Source organism: Salmo trutta, chromosome 17, assembly GCF_901001165.1.
Source record: "Salmo trutta chromosome 17, fSalTru1.1, whole genome shotgun sequence".
NCBI lineage: Eukaryota > Metazoa > Chordata > Actinopteri > Salmoniformes > Salmonidae > Salmo > Salmo trutta.
The window spans coordinates 32,796,532-32,813,963 of NC_042973.1; the positions used below are offsets into that span (position 1 = coordinate 32,796,532).

Consider the following 17,432-nt stretch of genomic DNA (forward strand, 5'->3'; position numbering starts at 1 on the left):
TCTGACTGACTGGTTGCTGTTTTTTTTGCATGAATGAAAAACTTTCCATCCTCCTCCTCCTCCTCTTCCTCCACACACACACTCCCCTGCTGACTCAGTGTGTTCAGTGCTGACGTGTGTTTGTGTTTCTCTGGCCTGGTAGTGTGTAATTATGGTTTGGGAGTCTGTAACAATGTGTGTGTGTATACACTGAGTGCACAGAACATTAGAAACACCTTCCTAATATTGAGTTGCGCCCCCCTTTGCCCTCAGAACAGCCTCAATTCATGGACTCTACAAGGTGTCGAAAGCGTTCCACAGGGATGCTGGCCCATGTTGACTCCAATGCTTCCCACAGTTGTGTCAAGTTGGCTGGATGTCCCTTGGGTGGTAGACCATTGTTGATACACACAGGAAACTGTTGAGTGTTAAAAACCCAGCAGTGTTGCAGTTCTTGACACACTCAAACCACCTGGCACCTACTACCATACCCCGTTCAAAGGCACTTAAATATTTTTCTTTCCCATTTACTCTCTGAATGGCAAACATACACAATCCATGTCTCAATAGTGTCAAGGCTTAAAAATCATTCTTTAACCTGTCTCCTCCCCTTCATCTCCTAACCAATTGTGCTATTATGTGTTTTTTTCGCGATATTTGTGAATTATTTTGTACATAATGTTTCTGCAACCGTATCTTACGGCAGAAAAGAGCTTGTAGATATCAGGACAGCGATCAGTCACCTCGGATTAGACAAAGATTTTTTCAACAACAACAGCAGCAGCAAGCAGGACTCACACGATATTCTCCAAACACCCCACAGGGCAGACGTCCCAATTATTCGCTAAAGAAGGTGACGCAGAGGAAGAAGAGCGGGATGCCTCGTCCGGACCCGAAGAAGGCAACTAGGAAAGCTGCCGTTACCGTCAATATTACTCGCCAACGTGCAATCATTGGACAATAAACTAGACGAGGTACGATCACGAATATCCTACCAACGGGACATCAAAAACTGTAATATCCTATGTTTCACGGAATCGTGGCTGAATGACGACATGGATATTCAGCTAGCGGGATATACGCTGCACCAGCAAGATAGAACAGCACACTCCGGTAAGACGAGGGGGGGTGGCGGTCTGTGCATATTTGTAAACAACAGCTGGTGCACGGAATCTAAGGAAGACTAGATTTTGCTCGCCTGAAGTAGAGTATATTGTGATAAATTGCAGGCCACACTACTTGCCTAGAGAGTTCTCAGCTATACTTTTCGTGGCTGTTTATATACCACCACAGACAGATGCCGGCACTAAGACCGCACTCAGCCAGCTGTATAAGGAAATAAGCAAACAGGAAACCAGAGGCGGCGCTCCTAGTGGCCGGAGACTTTAATGTAGGGAAACTTAAATCCGTTCTACCAAATCTCTATCAACATGTTAAATGTGCAACCAGAGGGAAAAAAATTCTAGATCGCCTGTACTCCACACACAGAGACACGTACAAAGCTCTCCCTCGCCCTCCATTTGGTAAATCCGACCATAACTCTATCCTCCTGATTCCTGCTTACAAGCAAAAATTAAAGCAGGAAGCACCAAAAAATGGTCAGGTAAAGCAGATGCTAAACTACAGGACTGTTTTGCTATCACAGACTGGCACATGTTCCGGGATTCTTCCGATGACATTGAGGAATACACCACATCAGTCACTGGCTTTATCAATAAGTGCATTGAGGACGTCGTCCCCACAGTGACTGTACGTACATACCCCAACCAGAAGCCATGGATTACAGGCAACATTCGCACTGAGCTAAAGGGTAGAGCTGCCGCTTTCAAGGTGCGGGACTCTCACCCGGAAGCTTACAAGAAATCCTGCTATGCCCTGCGACGAACCATCAAACAGGCAAAGCGTCAATACAGGGCTAAGATTGAATCATACTACACCGGCTCCGACGCTCGTCGGATGTGGCAGGGCTTGCAAACTATTACAGACTACAAAGGGAAGCACAGCCGTGAGCTGCCCAGTGACACAAGAATACCAGGCATGCATGAGAGCATCAGCTGTTCTGGACAACTGTGTGATCACGCTCTCCGTAGCCGACGTGAGAAAGACCTTTAAACAGGTCAACATTCACAAGGCTGCGGGGCCAGATGGATTACCAGGACGTGTGCTCTGGGCATGTGCCCTGACTAACTGGCAGGTGTCTTCACTGACATTTTCAACATGTTCCTGATTGAGTCTGTTATACCAACATGCTTCAAGCAGACCACCATAGTCCCTGTGCCCAAGAACACAAAGGCAACCTGCCTAAATGACTATAGACCCGTAGCACTCACGTTCGTAGCCATGAAGTGCTTTGAAAGGCTGGTAATGGCTCACATCAACACCATTATCCCAGAAACCCTAGATCCACTCCAATTTGCATTCCTCCCAAACAGATCCACAGATGATGCAATCTCTATTGCACTCCACACTGCCCTTTCCCACCTGGACAAAAGGAACACCTATGTGAGAATGCTATTCATTGACTACAGCTCAGCGTTCAACACCATAGTCCCCTCAAAGCTCATCACTAAGCTAAGGATCCTGGGACTAAACACCTCCCTCTGCAACTGGATCCTGGACTTCCTGACGGGCCGCCCCCAGGTGGTGAGGGTAGGTAGCAACACATCTGCCACGCTGATCCTCAACACTGGAGCTCCCCAGGGGTTGTGCTCAGTCCCCTCCTGTACTCCCTGTTCACCCACGACTGCATGGCCAGGCACGACTCCAACACCATCATTAAGGTTGCAGACGACACAATAGTGGTAGGCCTGATCACCAATAACGACGACTAAGACCAAAACTAAGAAGATGATTGTGGACTACAGGAAAAGGAGCACCGAGCACTTCCCCATTTTTATCGACGGGGCTGTAGTGGAGCAGGTTGAGAGCTTCAAATTCCTTGGTGTCCACATCAACAACAAATTAGAATGGTCCAAACACACCAAGACAGCCGTGAAGAGGGCACGACAAAGCCTATTCCCCCTCAGGAAACTAAAAAGATTTGGCATGTGTCCTGAGATCCTCAAAAGGTTCTACAGCTGCAACATTGAGAGCATCCTGACCGGTTGCATCACTGCCTGGTACGGCAATTGCTCGGCCTCCGACCGCAAGGCACTTCAGAGGGTAGTGCGTACGGCCCAGTACATCACTGCGGCAAAGCTGCCTGCCATCCAGGCCCTCTACACCAGGCGCTGTCAGAGGAAGGCCCTGAAAATTGTCAAAGACCCCAGCCACCCCAGTCATAGACTGTTCTCTCTACTACCGCATGGCAAGCAGTACCGGAGTGCCAAGTCTAGGACAAAATGGCTTCTCAACAGTTTTTACCCCCAAGCCATAAGACTCCTTAACAGGTAACCAAATGGTTACCCGGACTATTTGCATTGTGTGCCCTCCCCCGCCCCCCCGCTACTCTCTGTTTATCTTATATGCATAGTCACTTTAACTATACATTCATGTACATACTACCTCAATTGGCCTGACTAACCGGTGTTCCTGCACATTGGCTATCCGGGCAATCTGCAATGTGTCCCTCCACCCGCCAACCCCTCTTTTTACGCTACTGCTACTCTCTGTTCATCATATATGCATCGTCACTTTAACCATATCTACATGTACATACTACCTCAATCAGCCTGACTAACCGGTGTCTGTATATAGCCTTGCTACTCTTATTTTCAAATGTCTTTTTACTGTTGTTTATTTCTTTACTTACCTACACACACACACACACACACACACACACACACATACCTTTTTTTCACACTATTGGTTAGAGCCTGTAAGTAAGCATTTCACTGTAAGGTCTACACCTGTTGTATTCGGCGCACGTGACAAATACACTTTGATTTGATTTGATCTACACTGATTGAAGTGGATTTAACAAGTGACATAAATAATCATAGTTTTCACCTGGATTCAACTGGTCAGTCTATGTCATGGAAAGAGCCGGTGTTCCTTGCACTCAGTATATAATTACCATGACAATAAACCATGTTAATGACACTTCGTCATCAGTAAAACACCAGTGGCCTCCACTAGGAAGAAGTGAAGTATTGAAGAAGCAGGAAACCACATTGATCCGTCATTGATTAGTGATTGATCAGTAAATTATTCATTTTTTTCTCATTCTCCACAGACCACTAGCTCACATTCAACTCCTCGCTGTTCAGCTCTCTGGATGTGCACACTCACTCTCTCTCATACACACACAGACTGTTTTGATCTGCCGTGTGGAACACACAGCAGTGGAGTTGGTTAGCAAACCACTGCATCAATACAGCCCAGAAATTAATCGACTGAACAGTGGGTGGGTGTGTGTCTGTGTGAGAAAGAGAGAGTGGTCCTGAATGCACTGGAGAATTAATCTGCAAAGAGGCTGAGGTGTATGGAATGCTGTCTATCTGGTCAACTTTAAGTTCTTTACTTTCACCCCGTTCTCTCTCTCTCCCTCTCTTTCTTGCTTCCTTTCTTCCTCTCTCCTCAGGAGTTGCTCTCTGTGTGGCTGCAAGCCTGGTTGTCAGAGCTATGGTTGTCATAGTTCTTATCCCAACAAAAAGGAAAGGGCAGCAGGGCAGAAAAAAATGGGCTGAACGACACACGCACTGATTGAATTGGACTGTTTATGTCTTCACACGTGGCTCTGCTTCTCAGGAAAGCTACTGCTAAATTCAAAGTTGTGTTGCGTCACTGGGGAGGACTCCTCGGTGCAGTTCAGCTGTGATTACACTCCTCCTCCTCTTACACAGAGCTCTGACAACCTCAGTCCTTACTGAAGCCACTGGACATGTAGTTACCTCGCTCTTCGGTACATAGATGAGATATCCAAACAGCCAGGTATTCTGATTCCAAAGCCATATTGATATTGGCTGTATGCATGTTGTGGTACTATCTTTAGAGGATAGTGCATGCCACTCCTGTTGTGCACTGATGAGATGACCAGGCTTCCCCATGGATGGAACGGTGCGTGTGTGGCTGCTGGTAGGGTTCATCCAGGTAAGACACACACACACAGTTTCTAGCTATTAATTTTAGGTGAAACAGTTATCTATCACAACACTCGTTTAACAGTCTGTGTCAAAGTTTCAAATGTGACACCTATAGTCTGAGCGATTTATAGAATGTCTATGTATAGAACGTCTCTCTCTTTTCCCTTTCACTCTCCCTCTCTTTCCAGGTGGTCAGTCTCTCTTGTGTCCAGTGCTCCGAGCCGGCGGTCGTGGTTGTTGAGGTTATGTTTGGCCGCTTCCCCTCCGGTCAGGATCCAGACTGCTACACTATCTCCTACAGAACGGCACACAACCTCAAGGTCAGAACCCACCGACCACACAACCTCCATACAACCATCACCCAACCTCACAGTCTGACCACACAACCACCGGACAACCACAAACATATCGCAATCACTAAACCACTCTCTGTCCTCACCCCTTCAGGTGTGGCTTGATCCTATTGGCCACTCTGAGAGTTCCCCTGACTGCAGGAAAGAAACATCACACTGAACGCTATAAAAAAACGCCACACTGGAGATTAAGACCTTTCATATTGGTGAGCCTAACCTTGACCCCTGACCTCTATGGTCCTGTTATAAAACAGAATTTAACAGATAATGGATGAAAAGGAATGGTTTACTGTTTCACAATTAGGCTTGTGCAGTTGTAACAGGTTCGTGTGTGTGTGTGTGTGTGTGTGAGTGCGTGCGTGCATTTGTGTTTGTTTATGTGTGCACTCTGTAGCTCCTGTCCCCCTCCTCTCTCCGTGTCGAGGTGACCACCACCAGTGCTTTGCTGTCCTGCAGCCTACAGAACCAACAGACCCTCACTGCCCTCAGTCTTCACAACCATGCACACCAAACACACACACACTGAACACACACACACAGACCACACACACACAACTCCTCGTACGCAGTGAGAGGTCTGCAGTCTGGAGCACACTACAGCATCACAGCAGAGTTGACCACGCCGTTCACACACCTCAACATCAGCCTCACCCAGAGACTACACACCACCATAGAGACAGGTATATTTTTAGATTTTTTTCCTTTATTTAAGCTGGGGGTCAACATTGAGACCAGGGCTCTTTCACAAGGGAGCCCTGCATATACAATTTCATGAGACAAAATCACAAATCTAATACAATATAAACCAAGTAAAATACAACATAAATATTCACGAAAAACAATTGCATTCCTCAATAAGAAGGTTCCCAATCAGTATTTGAAATTGCTCGAGCAACACCAGAACATCCAATCGTAATGTATTTTGTAGTTAGTGCCAGCAATGAGGTGTTTTAAAACTAAAAGCGGATTTACCTAGTTCAGTGGAGACCCGAGGAACCTCAAGAGTTAACCAACCTTGTTAACAGGTTTGGTATCTCATATTTTAATAGTGAAGTTAGGTGAGTTGGAATGTTGTGTAGTAGAGCTTTGTAAACAAAACGGGAATAATGAAGTGATCTACGGGACTTTAATGAGGACCAGCCAACCAGATTCAGATTCAGATCAACTTTATTATCCCACCAGCGGGAAACTCATTTGGTCATGTGCTTGAAAAGACAGTAGATAAAATATGACAACACAAAAACGACACAATAGAATTCAGTCAAAGTGCTATAGCTCCACATTTAAAATAAAAGTGTAATATACTGTGTTCACGAAGGACCAACAGACTATCTATTATACAGCCTAATGGCTGTCGGAATAAACCAGTCCCCATATTTATCTGTTTTGATTTTCTTTTGAAGAAGTCTCTTTCCCCCTGTTCGGCTGCTGCTGTGACTGAATTCTAAGTGAAGGGGATGAGTACTGTCCTGTAAAATGCTTTCAAGTTTTAGGAGGATGAGTTTTGTGTACAGGTTGATGGCTAAAGGTGTAAGAGAACTTTTGCCTTATGGCAAGGTGCTCCATCATGCTGGAAAAGGCATTGTTCGTCACCAAACTGTTCCTGGATGTTTGGGAAAAGTTGCTCTCGGAGGATGTGTTGATACCATTCTTTATTCATGGCTGTGTTCTTATGCAAAATTGTGAGTGAGCCCACTACCTTGGCTGAGAAGCAAACCCACACATGAATGGTCTCAGGATGCTTTACTGTTGGCATGACACAGGACTGATGGTAGCGCTCACCTTGTCTTCTCCGGACAAGCTTTTTTCCCGGATGCCCCAAACAATCGGAAAGGGGATTCATCAGAGAAAATGACTTTACCCCAGTCCTCAGCAGTCCAATCCCTGTACCTTTTGCAGAATATCAGTCTGTCCTTGATGTTTTTCCTGGAGAGAAGTGGCTTCTTTGTTGCCCTTCTTGACACCAGGCCATCCTCCAAAACTATTCGCCTCACTGTGCGTGCAGATGCACTCACACCTGCCTGCTGCCATTCCTGAGCGAGCTCTGTACTGGTGGTGCCCCAATCCCGCAGCTGAATCAACTTTAGGAGACGGTCCTGGCGCTTGCTGGACTTTCTTGGGCGCCCTGAAGCCTTCTTCACAACAATTGAACCGCTCTCCTTGAAGTTCTTGATGATCCGATAAATGGTTGATTTAGGTGCAGCAATATCCTTGCCTGTGAAGCCCTTTTTGTGCAAAGCAATGATGACGGCACGTGTTTCCTTGCAGGTAACCGTGGTTGACGCAGGAAGAACAATGATTTAAGCATTCCTTTTGAATTTTCCAGTCTGTTATTTCAACTCAATCAGCATGACAGCGTGATCTCCAGCCTTGTCCTCGTCAACACTCACACCTGTGTTAACGAGAGAATCACTGACATGATGTCAGCTGGTCCTTTTGTGGCAGGGCTGAAATGCAGTGGAAATGTTTTTTTGGTCTATGAAAAAAAGAACAACACATATAAATGTAATTAACGTTGACTGGTATATGTCTGAGTTGACTATTGTCTCTCCTCAGCCCAGTGTCCTATTGGTTGGCTGGCGAGTGGAAGGAGCTGCTATAGTGTGAGTAGGCAGAGCCTGTCATGTGGCGACGCCCAGCACACCTGTATGGGCGTGGCTTCAGGAGGTCACCAGGTAGAGGTTAAAACAGAGACAGACCTCCTCCTCCTCTCACCTGACCACACATAACAATCTGCTACTGCTCTGGACCGCTCTCAATGACAGAAAGGTCACACACACATAAGCGAGTGAGTGAGAGAAACGGGCTGTGTTAGCATGAATGGTGTTTGCTTTTCTAAACAGGCAGACACATTAGTTTCCTCCTTACAGAGGAGCGTGTTAGTCTGTGATTTAAAACTAATGATTGGGACATTCTCAGCATGTCTGTCTGACACGAACAAACACAAAATGTTTTTTTGTTGTTGTTTCTCTTCACAGGATAAGAGGTGGCCCCACTCGTCCGATGGCTCCTCCTACAACATGACTAGTGCTATGATATCATCATCGCTGCCAGCCAATCAGACGGACTGTTCTGCCCTGCAGAAGAACTCTACTGGACCCCGCTACTTTCTTACGCTGTTCTTCTGCCACATCCTTTTACCCTTTATCTGTCACTGGGAAAGTATGCATTAATACAGTCAATACCCAAGTAAATATACACCCCAATGCATCTTTACCACTGCCAGACACACATTAACCCTATCTCTCTCTGTCTCTCTTTCTCTCTCTCTGTCGCTCTCAGTCCCTCTCCTCCCTCGTTTGTTCACCTTTGACCTGCTGGACGTAACAGAGAGAAAAGCAGATATCCACTGGAGTGACGTCACATTCCTAAACTCCCAACCCGCCCCCCAGCTCATGTCCAATACAAAGATCAGGAGGAAGGGGAAGAAAATGGGGAAAAGGAGAAAGAAAGGGAGAAGAGAAGTGCAGGTCGTGTCCCAGTGTCCTTATTGTCCAGAGGGCTGAAGGTGCCAGGTCTGTCCCCAGGGAAGGTCTACTCTCTGTCCCTCAGAGCCTCTCACTTCACTGGGGCCGCTTGGCACCTTGGGAACACGCACATAACTCACACACGGCCCCTTCCCCCTCGGAACATCACCATTTGCAATGTGACAGCCAGTCAGATCACAGTAAGCTGGACGGCCCCAGACTCCCAGCATGCTGTGCAGTGGGGCTTCCTGGTTTGCTGGGGGGATGTAGCTTCAGGCCAGGAGAGGAGAATGGGCGTGGCCAGCAGTTCCAGGTCGACTGTGATTGGAGGACTGGAGGGTTCAGGAAGTACAGGGTCAGAGTTAACTCCGTCACAGAACATGGTGTGGAAAGCTGTGGATGAACTGACCATACACACCGGTATGAAACTCTGTGTTTGTGTAATTCTTTATGTGTGCATCTGCCTGGTTGTGTGTCTTATAAATATATTGAGTGTGTGTTTATGTGGTTCTGTACAGTATATTGACTGTGTGTGTGTGTGTGTGTGTGTGTGTGTAGCGGTGAGCCCCCCAGGTGGTGTGTATGTTTCTAGCAGAGGGGAGAATCTGACAACATGTTGGCCGACCCTGTCAGGTGCATGTGTGTAGTTCTGCCATCACCCAGCAGTGTGAGAGAGGGCTCAGTAACAGAGTCGTCAGTAGAGATGCTTTGGGATCCAGCCCCTGGACATGGACACAACTATGAAGTCATCTGTCTCGACTGTCACCACACACTTACCATACGTCTGTAGAGTGTGTGTGTGTGTGTTTATAACGTGTGTGTGCATGTATACTGTCTGTATGTGGTCGAGTAAATCAAATGTCATGTAGATTAAGAGTGAAATACTTACCTAAGCAGCATTTTTTGGGCCCTTCCTAACAATGCAAAGAGAAAACGAGAAATTATAGAAAAATAATAACACCAAGAATAAATATCCAATGGGTAACGATAACTTGGCTATATACACGGGGAATGAGGACCGAGTCAATGTGCAGGGGAAAGAGGTAATTGAGGTAGATACAGTTGAAGTCGGAAGTTTACATACACTTAGGTTGGAGTCATTAAAACTCGTTTTTCAACCACTCCACAAACTTCTTGTTAATGAACTATAGTTTTGACTACTTTGTGCATGACACAAGCCATTTTTCAAACCATTGTTTACAGACAGATTATTTAACTTATAATTCACTGTATCACAATTCCAGTGGGTCAGAAGTTTACATACACTAAGTTGACTGTGCCTTTAAACAGCTTGGAAAATTCCAGAAAATTATGTCATGGCTTTAGAAGCTTCTGATAGGCTAATTGACATCAATTGAGTCCATTGAAGGTGTACCTGTGGATGTATTTCAAGGCCTACCTTCAAACTCAGTGCCTCTGCTTGACATCATGGAAAAATCTAAAGAAAACAGACAATACCTCAGAAAAAAATTGGACACCTCCACAAGTCTGGTTCATCCTTGGGAGCAATTTCCAAACGCCTGAAGGTACCACGTTCATCTGTACAAACAATAGTGCGCAAGTATAAACACCATGGGACCACGCAGCCATCATACCGCTCAGGAAGGAGACGCGTTCTGTCACCTAGAGATGAATGTACTTTGGTGCGAAAAGTGCAAATCAATCCCAGAACAACAGCAAAGGACCTTGTGAAGATGCTGGAGGAAACAGGTACAAAAGTACCTATTTCCACAGTAAAACGAGTCCTATATCGAAATAACCTGAAAGGCCGCTAAGCAAGAAAGAAGCCACTGCTCCAAAACCGCCATAAAAAAGCCAGACTACGGTTTGCAACTGCACATGGGGGCAACGATTGTACTTTTTGGAGAAATGTCCTCTGGTCTGATGAAACAAAAATATAACTGTTTGGCCATAATGACCATCGATATGTTTGGAGGAAAAAGGGGGAGGCTTGCAAGCCGAAGAACACCATCCCAACCGTGAAGCACGGGGCTGGCAGCATCATGTTGTTGTGGTGCTTTGCTGCAGGAGGGACTGGTGCACTTCACAAAATAGATGGCATCCTGAGGAAGGGAAATTATGTGGATATATTGAGCAACATCTCAACACATCAGTCAGGAAGTTAAAGCTTGGTCGCAAATGGGTCTTCCAAATGGACAATGACCCCAAACATACTTCCAAAGTTGTGGCAAAATGGCTTAAGGACAACAGAGTCAAGGTATTGGAGTGGCCATCACAAAGCCTTCAATCCAATAGAAAATTTGTGGGCAGAACTGAAAAAGCGTATGCGAGCAAGGAGGCCTACAAATCTGACTCAGTTACACCAGCTCTGTCAGGAGGAATGGGCCAAAATTCACCCAACTTATTGTGGGAATCTTGTGGAAGGCTACCCGAAACGTTTGACCCAAGTTAAACAATTGAAAGGCAGTGCTACCAAATACTAATTGTAAACTGTATGTAAATCTTATGTATGTAAACTGTATGTAAACTTCTGACCCACTGGGAATGTGATGAAAGAAATAAAAGCTGAAATAAATCATTCTCTCTATTATTATTCTGACATTTCACATTCTTAAAATAAAGTGGTGATCCTACCTGACCTAAAACTAGGAATTTTACTAGGATTAATGTCAGGAATTGTGAAAAACTGAGTTTAAATGTATTTGGCTAAGGTGTATGTAAACTTCCGACTTCATCTGTAGGTAAGGATAAAGTAAATAGTCAACAGGATAGATAAGAAACCGTAGCAGCAGTGTATATGATGAGTCAAAAGAGTTAGTGCAAAAAGGGTCAATGCAGATAGTTAAATAGTTAACCAATAGCTACCCGGACTAACTATTTAGCAGTCTTATGGCTTGGTGTAGAAGCTGTTCAGGGTCCTGTTGGTTCCAGACTTGCTGTATCGGTACCGCCTAGTATAGAGGTCCAGGATAGCAAGGGAGCTCGGCCCCAGTGATGTACTGGGCCGTATGTGCTACCCTCTGTAGTGCCCTTAGGTTGGATGCCAAGCAGTTGCCATATCAAGTGGTGATACAGCTAGTCAAGGTGCTCTCAATGGTGCAGCTGTAGAACTGTTTGAGGATCTGAGGGCCCATGTCCAATCTTTTCAGCCTCCTGAGGGGGAAGAAACGTTGCCGTGCCTTCTTCATGACTGTGTTGGTGTGTGTAGAGTGGGCCATGATAACAGCTGGTGCTCTCATGCATGGTTCAGTGTTGATTGCCTCTAAGCAAGCATAGAAGGAATTTAGCTTGTCTGGTAGGCTTGCGTCACTGGGCAGCTCGTGGCTGGGTTTCCCTTTGTAATCTACGATTGTTTTCAAGCCCTGCCACATCCAACAAGCGTCAGAGGATTCAATCTACGTCCTGTGTTGATGTTTTGACTGTTTGATGGCTCAAACAGTCAAGTTCATAGCGGGATTTCTTATAAGTGTCTGGATTAGTGTCCTGCTCCTTGATAGCGGCAGCTCTAGCCTTTAGCTCAGTGTGGATGTTGCCTGTAATCCATGGCTTCTGGTTGGAAGATATAAATCCAGTTACTGTGGGAATGATGTCGTTGATGCAGTTATTGGCGGCCTGCATACTCACAAGCCCTGTCACTCATTGAGCATGTTTTGGATGCTCTGGATCGACAGCGTGTTCCAGGTCCCGACAATATACAGCATCTTTGTACAGCCATTGAAGAGGAGTGGGACAACATTCCACAGGCCACAATCAACAGCCTGATCAACTTTATGCAAAGGAGATGTGTTGCACTGCATGAGTCAAATGGTGGTCTCACCAGATACTGACTGGTTTTCTGGTGTTTTTACATTTACATTTTAGTCATTTAGCAGACGCTCTTATCTAGAGCGACTTAGAGTAGTGAATGCATACATTTCATACATTTTTTCCCCCGTACTGGTCCCCCGTGGGAATCAAACCCACAACCCTGGCGTTGCAAACACCATGCTCTACCAACTGAGCCATGCCCCTATAATTTTTTTAAGGTATCTGTGACCAACAGATGCATATCTGTATTCCCAGTCATGTGAAATCCATAGATTAGGCCCTAATTAATTAATTTAAATTGACTGATTTCCTTATATGAACTGTAACTCATTAAAATCTTTGAAATTGTTGCTCAGTCCATGTCCTTGTTCAGCCACGACTCTGGGAAACATAGATTATAACAGTTCTTCAGGTCCCGTTGATAGGATAGTCTCGAACGGAGCTCGTCCAGTTTGTTCTCTAGTTATTATACGTTCCTGAGGGTAGAGGCGGTTTATTTACTCGCCATCATGGTCTCATCAGGGAGAATCTCCGGGACTTGAAAGAGATTAGGGCCTGGTTTGGAATGAGCAGTACATCCACAGCTGCTGCCTCGTTGAAAAATATGTCTTCATCTAAATCGAGGTTAGTGATTGCTGTTCTGATGTCCAGAAGCTGTTTTTGGTCATAGGAAATGATGGTGGAAATAATATGTACCAAAAAAAGTCAAGATCAGCGTAAAAAGCACACACACAAAAGAACAGAATTGGTCAGGCAAGGTCAGGTAAGACGGCAGCTATCCATCTCTGCAGCGCCATCTCATGTGGGTTGCACACACATTATATAGATACTCGGCCGCATATCTATAGAATATGTTAATATGTGTGTGTTAGGTCCAGAAGGTGTGTGTTCAGAGGGCAGTGTTCTCTGGGTTGCTACCAGGCAGGCTGTACCACTTCTTTCTGAGGACGGAGAAAGAGTCCTTCACAGACAGCCCCCCTGTCACACTCAACGTCACGGAGAAAGAGTCCTTCACAGACAGCCCCCCTGCATGCACACACACACACACACACACACACACACACACACACACACACACACACACACACACACACCCCCGTCTCCCTCCCTGCTTAATCAGTGTGTGTGTGTGTGTGTGTGTGTGTGTGTGTGTGTGTGTGTGTGTGTGTGTGTGTGTGTGTGTGTGTGTGTGTGTGTGTGTGTGTGTGTGTGTGTGTGTGTGCGTGTGCGTGTATGTTAGCTCCCAGTCCAGTGGAGGTGTTTATCCTCAGTAAGACCACCTCATCTGTGACAGTTGGCTGGGGCCAAGCCAGTGGCGAGGTGAAAGGCTTCATCCTGTCAATTACAAACCAAACCTCCAATCAGCAGCTGAACCTCTCTGCCCAGGAGACATGGTGAGTCCTGCCCTCCTGGCACACTGTGTCCTTATTGGCTGATCTAGCTGCCCCTTGCTGTCTGGGTAACTCTGGGTGTGTTTGTGTGGGTTTGCTTGTTTGTGTGTGTGTGTGCGCGTGCGTGCGTGCATGCGTGTGTAGGTCCTACAGGTTTGAGGGCCTCTCCCCAGGAAGCCATTACACAGTAGATGTTATCAGCAGCAATGGAGAGAGGACTACAAATGCTTCTGTAGACATCAACACCAGTGAGTAACGGAGACACAAAAACACACACCAGATATTTGACTGGCAGAGAGTTATCTTGGGAGTTATCTTGGGAGGTTCCAGCAGGAACTGAAGAATTCCAGAGTTTATCTCCAGTTTATGTTCCAGGTTAAGGTCAAGTTCAAATGCTTTTTTTCTACATGCACACACACACACACGCACATACCTCCACAACACATCACACACACTACATATTAACCACATACAACGAACCCAGTACGATTAATTAAGATTGGTTGAGAGCGATGAGGGGAATGTTGATTGACTGATATGACAACAGATGTTCTGATTGGTGTTTCTCTCTAGTCCCAGGAGCCCCACAGGAAGTGCTGCTGGTGGAAGAGGATGTGACCTCATCAGTGTTTGTGAGCTGGGGAGCTGCCGCAGGGGGATGGAGGGGTACAAGGTAGTACACCGTCCTATCCTCTCCCTTACTTTCTCCTCTCTCTCTCTCTCTCTCTCTCTCTCTTATTTTCTTCTCCTCTCCTTCTTCTTCTCCTTTCCTTTCCTCTTTTCTCCATAATTTATAATTTACATCCCCTGACAAATCATTAACAATAGCAAATCATTAGCAACAATAGTCTCAGTTTACCCATTCATAATAATCCCCTTACATACACACATGCACACACAAATGCGCAAACACACAGTCATCACTCTGTCTCTCTCTCTCTCTCTCTCACACACTAACACACACACACATAGAATGAGTTCTTCGTAAGAGAAAGCAGGACAGGTGGGTCAAGTAACACTCAAGAGAACACACTCACCTGGTGGTTGCCTAGTGATCGTCGTCAGCGCAGATTGACTCTGGTTACCGGCCCTTTAAAGATGTATGACCCCCCCCCCCACAGCCACCGCCAGGGAGAATGACCAAGCACAATACACACACGCACGTACACACACACAAACACACACACAGACAGACTTACTGCTTTATTCTGTCCAGATCAACTGAAATGCTGTTCGCTCTATGTCATTGATTTGGGGTTTGTCACTGCCCAAACAACATTTGATTTTGCCCAAACAACATCCAACATTTGATTTTGTCCTCTAATGTTTTGTCTGATTGTGTGTGTTCTTGCTAGCTACTGTTGTGTCCGTCCGGGGACAAGTCATCATGTTGTGAGATGGTGGTCCATAGCAACAGTCTCCAAGTTGGAGGTTTGACCCCAGGATCAGATTATGACTTTACCATCCTTAGCCTGCTGGGATCAGACACCAGCCAACCTGCCATTACACAGTTCTCCACACGTAAGACTCAAACACACACACACACAAATCAACCTCTTTGTGGCAACTCTAAATGTGGCTGGCCATATCAGGGCCGTATCAGAGTTCCTAGTTGTAACCTTTGACCCTCAGATATGTGGAGAGACTGAGACAGAGCTGAGTGTGAGATGAGCCAGATCAGACGTTATACTAATGTGTCTGTGTGTGTGTGCTGCAGGTCCGGCTGGTGTGTGTTCCCTCGCGGGACGCTGCCAGTGGCCAGTTTGACTTCAACAGGGTAACTGTGGTAAATGGCTTGCATTCACACACGCTAGTGGTTGAGGCACGGCTGTAGCTACAACATGAGCGTGGAGTGCATCAGACGAGGAGAGGCAGGGACAGCAGCCTCCCTGACCGTAACCACAGGTACCTGAGTGCAACACAACTATTACTGAACAAAAATATTAATGCAACATGCAACAATTTCAATGATTTTAATGAGTTACAGTTCTTATAAGGGAATCAATCAATTGAAACAAATTATTTAGGCCCTAATCTATGAATTTCACATGACTGGGCAGAGGCGCAGCCATGGGTGGGCCTGGGAGGGTATAGCCCCACCCACTTGGCAGCCAGGTCCACCGACTGGCGATTCAGGCCCAGCCAGTTAGAAAGAGTTTTTCTCCACAAAAATACATATATCTCTATCTGTCCCTCCCTCCATCTCTCTCCCTCCCTCCCTCTCTTTCTCTCTCAGTACCGGGCCGTGTGCGGGGGGTGTGTGTGGTGAGTGTGTCTGCTCAGAACTTCTCTCTGCATTGGGAGCAGTCAGAGGGGTGTGTGGACCAGTACCTTGTCAGCCTGCTACCCATCCAAGGAACTGTCTCTGTCTACCACACACACAATGGACACACACACACACACACACACACACACACACACACACACACACACACACACACACACACACACACACACACACACACACACACACACAAGGAAGCGATTACACAGTCGATGTTATCAGCAGCAGTGGAGATGAGAAGTTAACCTGCTTCTGTGAACATCAACACAAGTGAGTTATGGAGAAACACACACACACACGAACATACTAGCACATACAGTGGCTTGCGAAAGTATTCACCCCCTTGGCATTTTTCCTATTTTGTTGCCTTACAACCTGGAATTAAAATAGATTTTTGGGGGGGTTTCTATCATTTAATTTACACAACATGCATACCACTTTGAAGATGCAAAATATTTTTTATTGTGAAACAAACAAGGAATAAGACAAAAAAACTGAGAACTTGAGCATGCATAACTATTCACCCCCCCTTGATGGCCAAAAAGCTACATTTTAGTCTCATTTGACCAGAGTACCTTCTTCCATATGTTTGGGGAGTCTCCCACATGGCTTTTGGTGAACACCAAACGTGTTTGCTTATTTTCTTCTGTAAGCAATGGCTTTTTTATGGCCACTCTTCTGTAAAGCCCAGCTCTGTGGAGTGCACGGCTTAAAGTGGTCCTATGGACAGATACTCCAATCTCCGCTGTGGAGCTTTGCAGCTCCTTCAGGGTTATCTTTGGTCTCTTTGTTGCCTCTCTGATTAATGCCCTCCTTCCCTGGTCTGTGAGTTTTGGTGGGCGTCCCTCTCTTGGCAGGATTGTTCTGGTTCCATATTCTTTAAAAAAATGTAATAATGAATTTAATGGTGCTCCGTGGGATGTTTCTGATAAAAAAATGTATAACCCAACCCTGATCTGTACTTCTCCACAACTTTGTCGCTAACCTGTTTGGAGAGCTCTTTGGTCTTTATGGTGCCACTTGCTTGGTGGTGCAACTTGCTTGGTGGTGCCCCTTGCTTGGTGGTGCCCCTTGCTTGGTGGTGCCACTTGCTTGGTGGTGCCCCTTGCTTGGTGGTGCCACTTGCTTGGTGGTGCCCCTTGCTTAGTGGTGTTGCGGACTCTGGG

General features: G+C 46.0%; 1 protein-coding gene across 1 annotated transcript; it reads left to right on the top strand.

The window, feature by feature from the left end:
- Positions 1–7,857: 7,857 nt before the first annotated feature.
- On the top strand, positions 7,858–14,659 carry LOC115151358 (receptor-type tyrosine-protein phosphatase beta-like). Its single transcript, XM_029695272.1, has 6 exons — positions 7,858–7,959; positions 8,335–8,518; positions 8,639–9,243; positions 13,832–13,985; positions 14,127–14,230; positions 14,556–14,659. The coding sequence occupies exons 3-6, from the start codon at positions 9,114–9,116 to the stop codon at positions 14,657–14,659; spliced, it is 492 nt and encodes a 163-aa protein (XP_029551132.1). The 5' UTR covers positions 7,858–7,959; positions 8,335–8,518; positions 8,639–9,113.
- The last annotated feature ends 2,773 nt before the right edge of the window (positions 14,660–17,432 follow it).